General features: G+C 40.3%; 1 protein-coding gene across 2 annotated transcripts in view; it reads right to left on the bottom strand.

The window, feature by feature from the left end:
• Positions 1–13,044, bottom strand: part of LOC116600183 (B-lymphocyte antigen CD20-like) — a 47,570-nt gene that overhangs the window by 32,534 nt on the left and 1,992 nt on the right. Inside the window, exons 2-4 of one of the 2 annotated variants that reach the window (XM_032360308.1) lie at positions 6,181–6,276; positions 3,691–3,834; positions 1,618–1,674 (exon numbers count right to left, since the gene is read on the bottom strand). In XM_032360308.1, coding sequence (XP_032216199.1) covers positions 1,618–1,674; positions 3,691–3,834; positions 6,181–6,225 — 246 coding nt within the window. In that variant the 5' untranslated portion in view covers positions 6,226–6,276. The remainder of the gene's footprint in view (positions 1–1,617; positions 1,675–3,690; positions 3,835–6,180; positions 6,277–13,044) is intronic. The other variant, XM_032360309.1, reaches the window with a different exon arrangement.

The following is a 13,044-nucleotide window of genomic DNA, read 5'->3' as shown; positions in this document are numbered from 1 at the left end:
CATTTTTTCCATGACTTGATAAATAACGATTTGATTTCTCCTTGTGAAGTTGAGACACGTTAGCTTGGGAAATTCCTGGACAAGTATCCCTGGGGTAGATGAGTCTGTGTTCCTGTGAGGAGTGATGTCAAGTGCTCTATGTGAGACAGGAAGAGGAGTTCATTTTTGCTTTTTCGAGATGGAGTGAGGTGAGGGGCCGGGAGGGCAGAAAGCAGAGCAAGGCTAGAGGTTGGGTAAAGAGTCACAGCAGGAGTCAGATCATGGCTAGAACTTAGAAAATAAAGTCATAATCTTACCCCACCAACCCTCAAGTAAAAAGAAACAAAGGAACAAACACCCAAAAAGCTTTCTGTGAGTTTTTGTGAAAACCAAGGAAGAGGCCAATTTTGTCTACACATGCTTTTTTTTTTTTTTTTTTTTGGTTTTGGTTTTGGTTTTTGATTTTTGGTCTGTTTTGTTGTTGTTGTTGTTTGTTTTGATATTGTGGAGCAAAATTGGGTCAGTATGCACAAATGCAGAAACTGAGGCAGGACAGTTCCTTCCAGGGATTTGCAAAATCCTAACTAAGGGCACTTCACGGGCTTTGAGGTCAACCTGTACTTACATCCCTGCGGGAAAAGTAATGCCAGGTTACATCTGGGTCACATGTACACCCTGGAAATACATTGAAAAGCTTAGAAAAAGCATAGGATAAAAACTGATGTTAACAGTGGTAGACATTAAAAAAAAAAGGTATAAAAACTTAGTTATAGCCACCAAGCTACTTTGGGAGGTGGTGGGAAGGTAGGCCGACATTTCCCTGAATTAGGGAACAATATGTCTTTAGTTTCTTCTGTCTCCAGCCCCTGAAGTACCTTGTCCTCCTTGGTAGGTTTTGGTGGGCAGAGCTTGGCTCCTTTAATTCTCCCCACAATCCTTCGAGGTCGGGGGGTGGGGGGTTGGAGGAGCCCCATGTTTTTCAGAGGTGGAGAATGAAGCACAGGGCAGAAAGGAACTTGCTGCAGTTCACGCGGTCAGTAGTCGGGTAGTCAGATTTTGAATTCCGGCAATGGACCTCTAGAACTGTGATCCCAACCACAGTGGGAGAAGTTCTAAAGGGGAATGTGCCTGCTCTGTTGGATGTTATTTTAGTAAGGCCTGATCTGCGTTCCGGTGATATTCTCTAGCCCTGGATTTGCCGAAGGCAATTCTCTTTTCACACATTATTTTGTCCTATGCCCTTTTCCCCAACGACACGTGGATATCCTAAGCTGGCCCCATCTGCCATTCCTCCCTGCTCAGGCCTGACTCCCAGGTCAGTTTCGTTTGGTTATATATACTCCTTCAGATAGCTAGAGATAATTTATTCCATGAAAATCCTCACACCTGACACCTGAGAAAGCTTGTTCTTCACACAGCACGCTCCGCAACACCCATTCTTAAAATACACATCAGAGTGCCTTCCTGTAAAAATTAAATGACTTCTTTCCTATACAAACATCTGGAAAAATTTTATCCTCCCCCCTCCCCCCCGCAAAAGCTGGCTCAGAAGTAATATTTCCTTCTCTTCAGTTTATGCCAGGTGATTTTTGTTGTCGTTGTTTATCTTTGGCATTGCTCCAAAGCATTTCAACGTACCATGTATTTTGTGGGATACTTCTCTGCCTGTATGCTGGTGGATCCCGAGGCGATGAACTGGAGAAAGAAACAGGCATTTGTAAACACCCACTCCTGTTGATGGTTCCCTACAGGAGCACTTTCGCAATGCCAATGACATTCTTGGGATCTAAGGTATCACAGAATTCACAGAATTCTCAGAAGAAAGAGGTTTTAATTACTTCAGTTCTGTGATGACCAGTAGCCGGTACTCTACAAAACGGATTCACTGTTTCTCTGTTAACCAGTGTTACAGAGATGAGAAGACATTTTTAGCCTCTCTGGTCACTAAGGAGCCTTCATGCTGGTGATGGGACTTAGCCACCACACAATGACTTTATGAGGAATGGCCAGTAGGTAGATCACTTCTTTGGACTGTCATTTATTATGCTCATGATATAAATTGTTAGAACGTACCCCCCACTGACCAGTGGGGCAGCTCTCACTTGCAGGAACTCCCCCCACCCACAATCCTGTAGAAAGAAGATTTCATCAATAGGAAAACATTTGATCAGAAGAATGAAGGTTGTCTTCCACAAACATCCTGTCCTGAGCACTAACATCCCTAGCTGGCAACAGTGGAAAGAATCGTTGTTTCTGATATATCAAGAATTTAATTATTTTCCCCAATGGTATACCTTATACCTGCCTTCCATCTGCCCATAGCATTAACAAAAGATGACTCATCTGAAGGGGACTGGGAATCTTGGCAGTCCAGGAAAATAGCTCATGGACACTTCGTGTCTGGGTCACTTTGTAGAAGTTACATACATTTTCTAAGTCTTGGTTTCCTAATTTGTAAAATGGGGATCAATAATAGCGATCATGGAGTTGCTGTGGCAACAAACCCAAAGCGCTTTTGGAAGGTGCCCGATACACATTAGTATGAAACTGAATAATTACAATTTGAGGCTAATTTCTGCTGTTAGCTTCTTTTCTGTATCTTGGACTTGGATCCTTTCTCAGTGCCTCATAATGGGTGATTCATTGTACTCTTTCAGTTCAAAGCATTTCTCTTTATGACAAACAATTCTTTCCAGAAATTTCTCAGTGTTGGTAAATGCCCTCAACCTAACTCACACTGTAGGAAAGCCTCTAAGGAAATGTCTTCCATCCAGAATACTTATTACTATGTGTCAGAGCCCTTTGACAAAAAGTTATTACATTTAAATCTTTTCTTCCCTAAAGCCCTGTTTTTGGTTGAGGAGTACAAAATGGTGGGTAAGGAACTAATAAAACCCTTTCTCCCCCAAAGAGTCATTTGGCTTTCTTCTTAACTTTCTAACTCTGTTCAGTTGGACACTTGGAATATCGGTTGTGTTACTACGTCACATTGCTTATGAATATAGTGACCCTTGATAGACTATTTGCTTCTGGATTGGATGTAACTATGAGAAAATAATAACTTGTGGGAAGCCATGGCTTTGGGCTTCCCTGGGTGTAATGTCTTATAATTAGGTATGTCCCTATTAGGCACTTCTGCAACTATGCCTATGGAATTCTTACAATATCCTTACTTGAAATATCCACTTCAGAAATCTTGGTTTCATTTTTCCAAATTCCTGTTTGCCCTCTCATGTCTTTTCTTTTCTCTTTCATTATGTAACTGTTCTAAAAATACTACTACAGCCCCAGACATTAAGCTCAGTCAAGCCTTTGATTTTCACTCTGAAAAAAAGGAGGAAGAAAGAAAGAAAAAGAAAGAAAGAAAGAACGAAAAAAGGGAAGAAAGAAGAAAGAAGGAAAGAAAAAGAGAAAGCCTTGTAGTTATCCAGATAGCCACTGTCTTTACTGCTTTTCAAGCATACGCTCTCAAAATCACTTCTGCATGCACACCTCACCTTCTCAAGGAACCCATCAAAGCATGAACATAAAAAGACTTTTCCTAAGTATATATTCTCTACCCCCACCCACATTTTGTGAAGGCTCTTTCCATAGCAGAATGAGCTCCATAGACTCAGACACTAGGTCTTTACCCGTTGCTTGATCTCTTGAGTAGTTTACTGGACAAGTTAGAAAAAAAAATTAAAATCAATAGCACCATGGTTTACTCACAAATGGCGATGACCAAAATATGTGAACTATTGTAACAATGACAGGAATATAACCAGTACTTTCTCTCTTCTCTTCTTGGAGGAATAATGCATAACAGAGATACCCCAAAGCATAGTAAATCACTCCGTTCATGATTTGTGCAGCCTGTGAGAAGAGAGAGTTGTCGTGAATACTCAGGTAAAATCTATCTGGATGATTACAATATGGTGACTGAAATGTCATGGCCATTTCCAGCTTATCCTGGTTACTTCTGAAGCAGCGATGAAAGAGCTACATGTCGGGGAAGAACCAAGATGGATAAAGAAAGGGCAGCCACAAATGGATGGTGAGGTCTCCACATTTATTTAAGCGGGGAATATGTGCTTTTGTTTTGTTGACATCTTCAGAGATGTTTAATATCTGATTTTCTGGTTGGCTCTGGTTAAGTAAAAAGCAGGGGCCTATTTGTCTGTTCGGTTCAGGAGGACACATGACCCAAAGGAGGGCGATTGGCCCTGAGGATCACTCAGGTTCTGCCTTGACATCCCTCTCCTTTGTACTGTTGGATCTGTGAGATCAAATCTGGATGGCAGGTGTGTTCTCATTCTCTACCACTGACCCAAAAGGGTACTTTTGGACCTGGCCTTTATTCTTCATCCTCTCTTGTCTTGGGAGTGGAGCTTCAGTTTCCTTTTGCTCTGCCCACTATCATTCTCTGTGCTATCTTTTGTAACTCTACTCTGAACCAGAGCCCTAAACTTTGTTCAAAAAAGCAAGAAGGAGGACTCTCCATAGGAGTCGGGCCTTATTCTCCAGATGGGGTAGAGTCACGGACACACACCAGTGACAAGGGTGTCTGCAACTACTGAGGCAGGCAGGGAAGGTCACTCTTGTTTTAGCCAGGCCTTCGCCTGATTGGATGAGGCAGATCCACATTATAGAAGACAGTCTGCCTCACTCCAAGTTCCCTGTTCCCTGAGTTAAATGTTAATCTCCTCTCAAAAACACCTTCACAGGAGGGGGTGGGAAGATGGGCAAAATGGACCAAAGGGAATGGGAGATACAGGCTTCCAGTTATGGATGAGTGAGTCACAGGAATAAAAGGTACAGCATAGGGAATACCGTGTATGGTATCGTAACTGTGTTGCATGTGACAGGTGGTAGCTCCATTTGCAGTGAGAATAGCATGAGGTCTAGACTTGCCCAGTCACTATGTTGTACCCTTGAGACTAATGTAACATTGTGTGTCAACTGCACTTCAATAAAAATAAATAAAATAAAATAAAATAAAGACATTTACAAAAACACCCCAAATAATGTGACCAATTATCTGGGCACCCTGTGGTCCAAGCAAGTTGGCGCATAAAATTAATTGCAACAGAGAGGCATGAAGTGGTTATTGGGTGATGAGACTCCTCTCCCTTGAAGTTTACACTGAGACAACACAAAAGCATGCATTTATTGGTTACTCATGCCTTGATCCGGCACATGGGGGATGGCCATTTGGAATGGGATCAAATGGACCTGCCCACTACTGTCACAGTTTTCAGAATCAACTCCTTTCTGGGCCATGAGTCCACTGACTTACTCTGAGTTTAGCAGAGGGCTCAGTAGGGCTTAGTAGGAAGAACTCGGTAGAAGATCCTAAACCCTTCATCCTCTCTGAGGTGGTGGATCTTACTGGTAGGCCTGTGGATGGCCAGTGACAAGCCTACCCCTTCTCACACATATTGCCATGACTGTTGTCCAGGGCACAGAAAGAGACAAGGAGAAAGCAGTCCATTTGTAAAATACCATGGCGATGGGGGATGAGGTAGAAAAAGACCAGTGTCCTGCCTCTGCTCTACATGACGCTTTGTTGCCTTGCATTCTAGCCATGGGCCAAATAGCTACCAGCCAGCTGGACATAATCATAGATTTGTTATATTGGGAATTTTCTGAGGACAAGTTTTAGTTTTTGCTGGCATATATTGAAGTGTGCATCAAGCCCCCACAAATATTAGTGGTTAATACAAAATGGTACAGCATTCTAAGGTTTAGGAGAGGTGAGAGGGAGAACAGTGATATGGAATATGATCTCAGAGATGAATATAGGGGGAGGATGTTTTGAGCCCAATGTTATCAAATGACCACTGGCCACAGAGCCCCAGTGTCTCCATCCCCTTCTGAGTTTGGGTCCATTGCCTGAGCCTGACCACCTCATTTATGATCTATAAACTTGTTTCAAACTGTTTAAAAACAAAAGAAGAAAATGGACCTTCTCATTGCTTATGAAATTCATAACCAGTCTGAGTATTTGTTAAAATCCTCAGTAGATTGTGATGCTATTGAACTACTCAGAAATAGTCTGTGGATCCATAATTTGTGTCCAATTAACTATCGACTCAGAATACTTTCTTCAACTTTCCTTCCTTTGGGGAGTTCACTGTAGATGTGGCCAGTGCCTTCCCTTTTATGTTAGGAAGATGCAATGCTCATCATTTATTAACCTAAATAGCATTTAGTTCTTACCCCCAATGCTCTGGTCTCCGGTCTTAGGGTATAACTTCTTGGCATTTTAATTAAGATATGGTATAGAAATTGCAGATAATGAATGGACTCCTTTTTCTGTAGAGAAATACAGAGAAAAGTTAAACTGATTATTTTTGAGATAAGACACTTTATATTGCAGCCTCTGGTTTTCCACTACTTTCCTTGAAAGAAGATTTGAGTCAACTCACTGATATTATTCTGTTACATACCTAATAACTTTCTGTCAAAAACCAAGAGCTACTGCTCATGTTTTATGATGCCATCATGATCTTTAAATGAGACTGAGTAGTTATCTTTTGATATAAGTGCCCCACTCTCTTTATTTTCACTTTTTCCAATAATTACCTCCTCCCATAAATCCCTAGGGTCACCCAAGTTTGGGATCCTGGTTGCCATGTTTGGTCTTCACAGGAATATCTCTCAATCTAGCCACAGTTGCTTGGAAAAGTTGTGGGCATCTTATGTAATTGAGGCAATCATATTTCCCTTCCCAAGAAATTATATTTAGCACTAAGACAATATAGTCCCAAACTGGACTTGAAAAGAAGAGTGAAGGAACCCCTGGAGTATAGAGATGGAGGGAGTATTACCCAAAGATTCTAATGGTTTTCACTGCTCTGAATCTAGTTGCCTTTTTAGAGATATCTACAAGCCACAAATGTCTGAGGCATGTAAGACAAATTCCTCTTTATTTCAGTTAAAACTAGTGTAAGAGGATGTATGTCAAGTGGGAATTTTCATAATGTTCCAGAATAATGGCTAGGTACTAAAAAAAAAAAAAAAAACCTTGGGACAAAAGGCAGTATTTTGTACCTTAAGTTGTTAAAATTGTCAGAGATTGTGCCTAGCAACTTTCTCCAAGGGCTTACTGGTAGATGAGGGTTCTGAGAAGTAGCTATGGTCAGTTGAATTACTGTCCCCAATTATTGTTTCCCTTTTCTCTGTTACAGAGCTCTACACCTTCACATGTCGCCTTGTGACTTGCAGTGTCCTCCCTCCACTCCATGGAAGGAATATATCTTTATACCTTGCTGATATTGGATGCGACCCTGGACCATGCTTTCACTGGTCTAATGTGAGGGACATGACACATGCCAAGCCTGAGCCAAGACCTGATGAGATACTGTAAGTTTCTATCATTTTCCTCTGTTGTGAGGATATCATTTCCCAGGATTTTGCTGTACTTTAGTGTAGAGTCCAGAATGAAGACACATGGAGGCACACCTATAACTGACCTGTAGCATCAAACAAGAATTAATTTATTTGACAGATAGATCACAAGCAAGAAGAGCAGCAGGCAGAGAGAGAGGGAGAAGCAGACTCCCTACAGACCAGGCAGCCAACACTGGGCTCTATCCCAGGACCTGGGGATCCTGACCTAAGCCAAAGGCAGATGATAAGCCAACTGAGCCACCCAGGCACCCCCTCATCTTCCCTTTGTCCCATCCAAGTACTAACCAGGCCCACCCCTGTTTAGCTTCTGAGATCAGATGAGATCGGGCATGTTCAGGGTGGTATGGCTGTAGACTGGTCTTCCCTTTTAAAGCAATCACTCCTTCCATGTAATTTCTCTCCTATTCTCTCTTCATTTATTTAGGAAAATGGCTGGATTCTATGAATTTAGATGAAATCAATAGAGTATAGAGTTTTGATAGTCAAAAGTCTCAAACCATAAGAATACATGTGAACTCAGACCCCTCCAAAATAAATGTTTCTGGCTTGGTTCCAAAATTTTGCCCAACAGAAGAACTAGAGCTTTTCCTCACTATTAAATCTCCTGTGTAACCCTAGTGTCCATGCTTGGTTCTCTAATTGTCTTTTCTTTCACAAAGAAGCAGGAGGGTAGTTACTGAAGAAAAGCATAATGTATATGGACGCCCTCTTCTTGAAAGAAAGCAAGAATGCTGTTGAGAATATTAGATACAGTGCTCAAAGGACAAAGAAACCAGGTTAATGGGGCCTTCACTGGGTGAGCTGAGACAAGTTGAATAACCAAAAAAAGAATAAAAATCATGACCATTTAAAATGACTGGTCTACAAAAAGCCATGAATTCATCATGATACACAAAGGGAAGATTTGAAGTGTTAATAAAGGTGATTATACTGCCCATGCAATGTGAACATGTTAGGATGTATTTTATTTTTCATTGATTTGGGGGGTACAAAAGTGTAAATATGCATATGTGTATTTCATTTCTTCAAGTGGATATCCACTTGTAAAGGATAAATAAGTATATAAAGATATGGATATTTATAGGAATAAATATGAAAGATGGACTCAAATATTATGAGTAAGCTCTATGGTCCACTGGTGGCTATTTTTGGGATAAGAGGCAGCCAAGAGTTGATTAGCACCACAGGTTTCATTCATTTCCCCGGTAGAAAATACACATAGCTATTGGCCCTGAATGTTATGTGCAAACAATCATTAATTTAAGGATCAGTCCACAGTACATTTCAAGATGATCAATTAGCCACGTGTCCCACAGAGGAGAATTAACTGCTCAGACTCAGTCTGCCATCACTTAGTCAATGTAAACCCCATTATATTAAAAGCTTACGGAGGCATTCACACATTTCCAATTACTCTAGTTAGCCAGGTCATTATGTTGTAATGTTGGGATAAGGAGTAGGAAGGAGGTGATGGCGAGGCAAAACTGAAAACCTTTCTCTTTCGTGTGAGAGGAGAAGAACTAAATGTCCTGTGATGTAGCAGAGATTCACTTTCCAAAGAGATTCAGTTTGATGACCAGTGCTCAAGTATGAGTAACTCTGGTTTGCTGAACCAGGTCCTAAAACTCCACCACCAATCCATGGATCTAACAACCCATATACTGCAACCTTGCGTGGAATGAGAAAATTTATTTTTCTTTTGGGTCTGGTAAGATTATTTGCAACCTTAGTATGTTTAAAAACAGTATCTGGGGAAGAGATGATGCTGAGTGAAATAAGTCAAGCAGAGAGAGTCAATTATCATATGGTTTCACTTATTTGTGGAGCATAACAAATGGCATGGAGGACAAGGGGAGATGGAGAGGAGAAGGGAGTTGAGGGAAATTGGAAGGGGAGGTGAACCATGAGAGACTGTGGACTCTGAAAAACAATTGGAGGGTTTTGAAGAGGCGGGGGGGGGGTGGGAAGTTGGGGGAACCAGGTGGTGGGTATTAGAGAGGGCACGGATTGCATGGAGCACTGGGTGTGGTGCAAAAACAATGAATACTGTTATGCTGAAAAGAAATAAAAAAATAAAACAGTATCAGGGGGGTGGTGGTGCCTGGATTGCTCAGTGGGTTAAAGCCTCTGCCTTTGGCTAAGGTCATGACCCTAAGGTCTTGGGATCGAGCCTGGCATCAGGCTCAGGACCTGAGCTCTCTGCTCAGCGGGGAGGCTGCTTCCTCTCTCTCTCTCACTGACTGCTTCTCTGCTTACTTGTGATCTCTGTCTGTCAAATAAATAAAAATCTTAAAAAAAAAAAACAGTATCAGGGGCATTTGGATGACTCAGTGGTGGAGCATGTGACTCTTGATCTTGGGGTTGTGAGTTCAAGCTCCACACTGGGTGTAGAGATTACTAAAATAAAAATTTAAAAAAAATACAGTATCTGTTAAAACTGCCATTGTTACCCTAGAAAATATAAAGAAAAAGGTAAGCTAAAAATGACAGGATGCTTACTTGGGCAAGTACTTCTATGTTCTATACATGTATTAACTCATATAGACTACTCAGTAACTACGTGAGATAGTACTCTTAAACGGCAAATTCTTAGAGACAATCTACCAAGACTGAATCATGAAGAAGAGGGAAATACAAATAGAGTATTAATGAGTAAGTAGATTGAATCAATAATCAACCCCCCCCCCCAAAAAAAAAGAGCCCAGGACCAAATAGCTTCACTGGTTGATTTTTACCAAACATTTAAAGAATACAAATCCTTCATAAATTTTTTGAAAAAAAAAATGGAAGAGGGAGGAAGGCTTCCACACTTTTTCTATGAGCCCCCATTTGCCTATTTCCAGAGCCAGATAACAACACTATAAGAAAAGAAAATTATAGGTCAATATCCCTGATGAACATACATGTGAGAACAAACAAAATATTAGCAAACCAAATATTAGCAAACCAAATTCAATAGCACATTAAAAGAAATACATCCCATGATCAAGTGGGATTTATCCCTGGGATGCAAGAATGATACAACTTATAAAAATCAATAAATGTTAGAATGGCCAAAATCAACAAGACAGGAAACAAGCATTGGAGAGGATGTGGAGAAATGGGAACCCTCTTACACCATTGGTGGGAATGCAAGTTGGTGCAGTCACTTTGGAAAACAGTATGGAGATTTCTTAAGAAATTAAAAATAGAGCTACCCTGTGACCCTGCAATTGCACTACTGAGTATTTACTCCAAAGATGCAGATGTAGTGAAAAGAAGGGCCATCTGGACCCCAATGTTCATAGCAGCAATGGCCACAGTTGCCAAACTGTGGAGAGAATGAAGATGCCTTTCAATGGAGGAATGGATAAAGATGTGGTCCATATACACTATGGAGTATTATGCCTCCTTCAGAAAGGATGAATACCCAAATTTTCTATCAACATGGATGGGACTGGAAGAGATTATGCTGAGTGAAATAGGTCAAGCAGAGAGAGTCAATTATCATATGGTTTCGTTTATGTGTGGAACATAAAGGAATAACATGGGGGACATGGGGAGATGGAGAGGAGAAGTGAGTTGGGGGAAATTGGAGCGGGGGAGACGAACCATGAAAGACTGTGGACTCTAAGAAACAAACTGAGGGTTTGGGAGGGGAAAAGGTGGGAGGTTGGGTAAGCCTAGTGGTGGGTATTATGGAGGGCATATATTGCATGGAGCACAGGATGTCGTGCATAAATAATGAATTCTGGAACACTGAAGAGAAATTGAAAAAGAAAAGGAAAGGATGAATACCTAACTTTTCTATCAACATGGACGGGACTGGAAGAGATTATGCTGAGTGAAATAGGTGAAGCAGAGAGAGTCAATTATATGGTTTCACTTACTTGTGGAGCATAAGGAATAACATGGAAGACACTGGGAGATGGAGAGGAGAAGTGAGTTGGGAAAATCGGCGGGGGAGACAAACCATGAAAGACTGTGGACTCTAAGAAACAAACTGAGAGTTTTGGAAAGGAGAGGGGTGAGGGGTTGAGTGAGCCTGGTGGTGGGTATTAAGGAGGGCATGTATTGCATGGAGCACTGGGTGTGATGTATAAACAATGAATTTTGGAACACTGAAAAAAATTAAATTAAAAAAATCAATAAATGTGATACATCACACTTACAAAATGAAGGATTAAAAAAAAACCCAATTGATGAGAAAAAGCATCAGACAAAAGTCAACATCCTTTCATGATAGTAACTATCAACAATTTAGGTATGGAAGGAATGTATCACAACATAATAAAGACCACATATGACAAGCACATAGCAAATGTACTTAATAGTGAAAAGCTGAACACTTTTTAGATCAGGAATAAGACGTGGGTGGCCAGCAGTGTCAGTTCTATTTAACAGAGTAGTCGAAGTCCTAGTCAGAGCACTTAGGCAAGAAAAAGAGAGAAAAGATATCCAAATTAGAAGGAAGAGGAGGACTCCTCCTTGTTTGCAGATGATATGATCTTACATATAGGAAGCCTTAAAGACTCCATCAAAAAAACTGTTAAGCTGATTAATGAATTCAGTAAAGTCAGAGGATTAAAAATTAACATACAAAAATAAGTTGTTTGTATACACTAACAATGAAGTATCTGAAAAAAAAAATAAAACAATCCCACTTACAATAGCATGAAAAGATATTTAGGAATAAATTTAACCAAGAAAATGAGAGATCTATATACAACAAAGTATAAGATGTTGGTGAAAGAAATTTAAGAAGACATGAGTAAATGGAAAGATGTCTTTCTTCATGGATCATAAGAATTACTGTTGTTAAAGTTTCCATAATGCCCAAAGCAATCTATAGATTCAGTGTGATTCCTATTAAAATTCTGAAGACTTTTTTTTCACAGAAACAGAACAAAACAATCCTAAAATTTGTATGGACCTACAGAAGTCTCTGAATGGCTAACACAACATTAAACCAGCATTAAATGTCATAGTCCCTGATATCAAATTATATTATAAAACTATAATAATTAAAACATTATGGTGTTGGCATAAAAACAGACACACAGATGAGTAGAACAGGATAAGGAGTCTAGAAATAAATCCATGCAATTTTGACAAAGGAATACACAATAGGAGAAGAATATTCTGCTCAATAAATGGTTTTGGGAAAATTAAATATTCACATATAAAAGAATAAAATCAGACCCTTATCTTACACTATACTAAAAAAATCAAATAAAAATGGGTGAAAGGGGTACCTGGGTGGCTCAGTGGGTTGAGCCTCTGCCTTAGGTTCAGGTCATGATCCCAGGGTACTGGGATAGAGTCCCGCATTGGTCTCTCTGCTCAGTGGGGAGCCTGCTTTCCCCTCTCTATCTGCCTGCCTCTCTGCCTACTTGTGATCTCTCTCTCTCTGTCAACTAAATAAATAAATAAAATATTTGAAAAACATGGAAGAAAGGTTTAAACATAAAACCCCAAATCGCACAACTTCCAGATGAAAACATAGGGAAAATATTCCTTGATGTTTGTCTTGGCAATGGGATTTTTGGGTCTGACGCCAAAAGCACCAGCAACAAAAGCAAAAATAAACAAGTGGGACTACATCAAATTAAAAAATTTCTGCACAGTAAATGAAACAATCAATGAAAGATAATCTACATAAAGGGAGAAAATATTTGGAAACCATATATC

The sequence above is a fragment of the Mustela erminea genome, chromosome 9 (assembly GCF_009829155.1).
Source record: "Mustela erminea isolate mMusErm1 chromosome 9, mMusErm1.Pri, whole genome shotgun sequence".
NCBI lineage: Eukaryota > Metazoa > Chordata > Mammalia > Carnivora > Mustelidae > Mustela > Mustela erminea.
The sequence above is the reverse complement of the archived record's forward strand: the minus strand, read 5'-3'. Positions and strand labels throughout refer to the sequence as shown.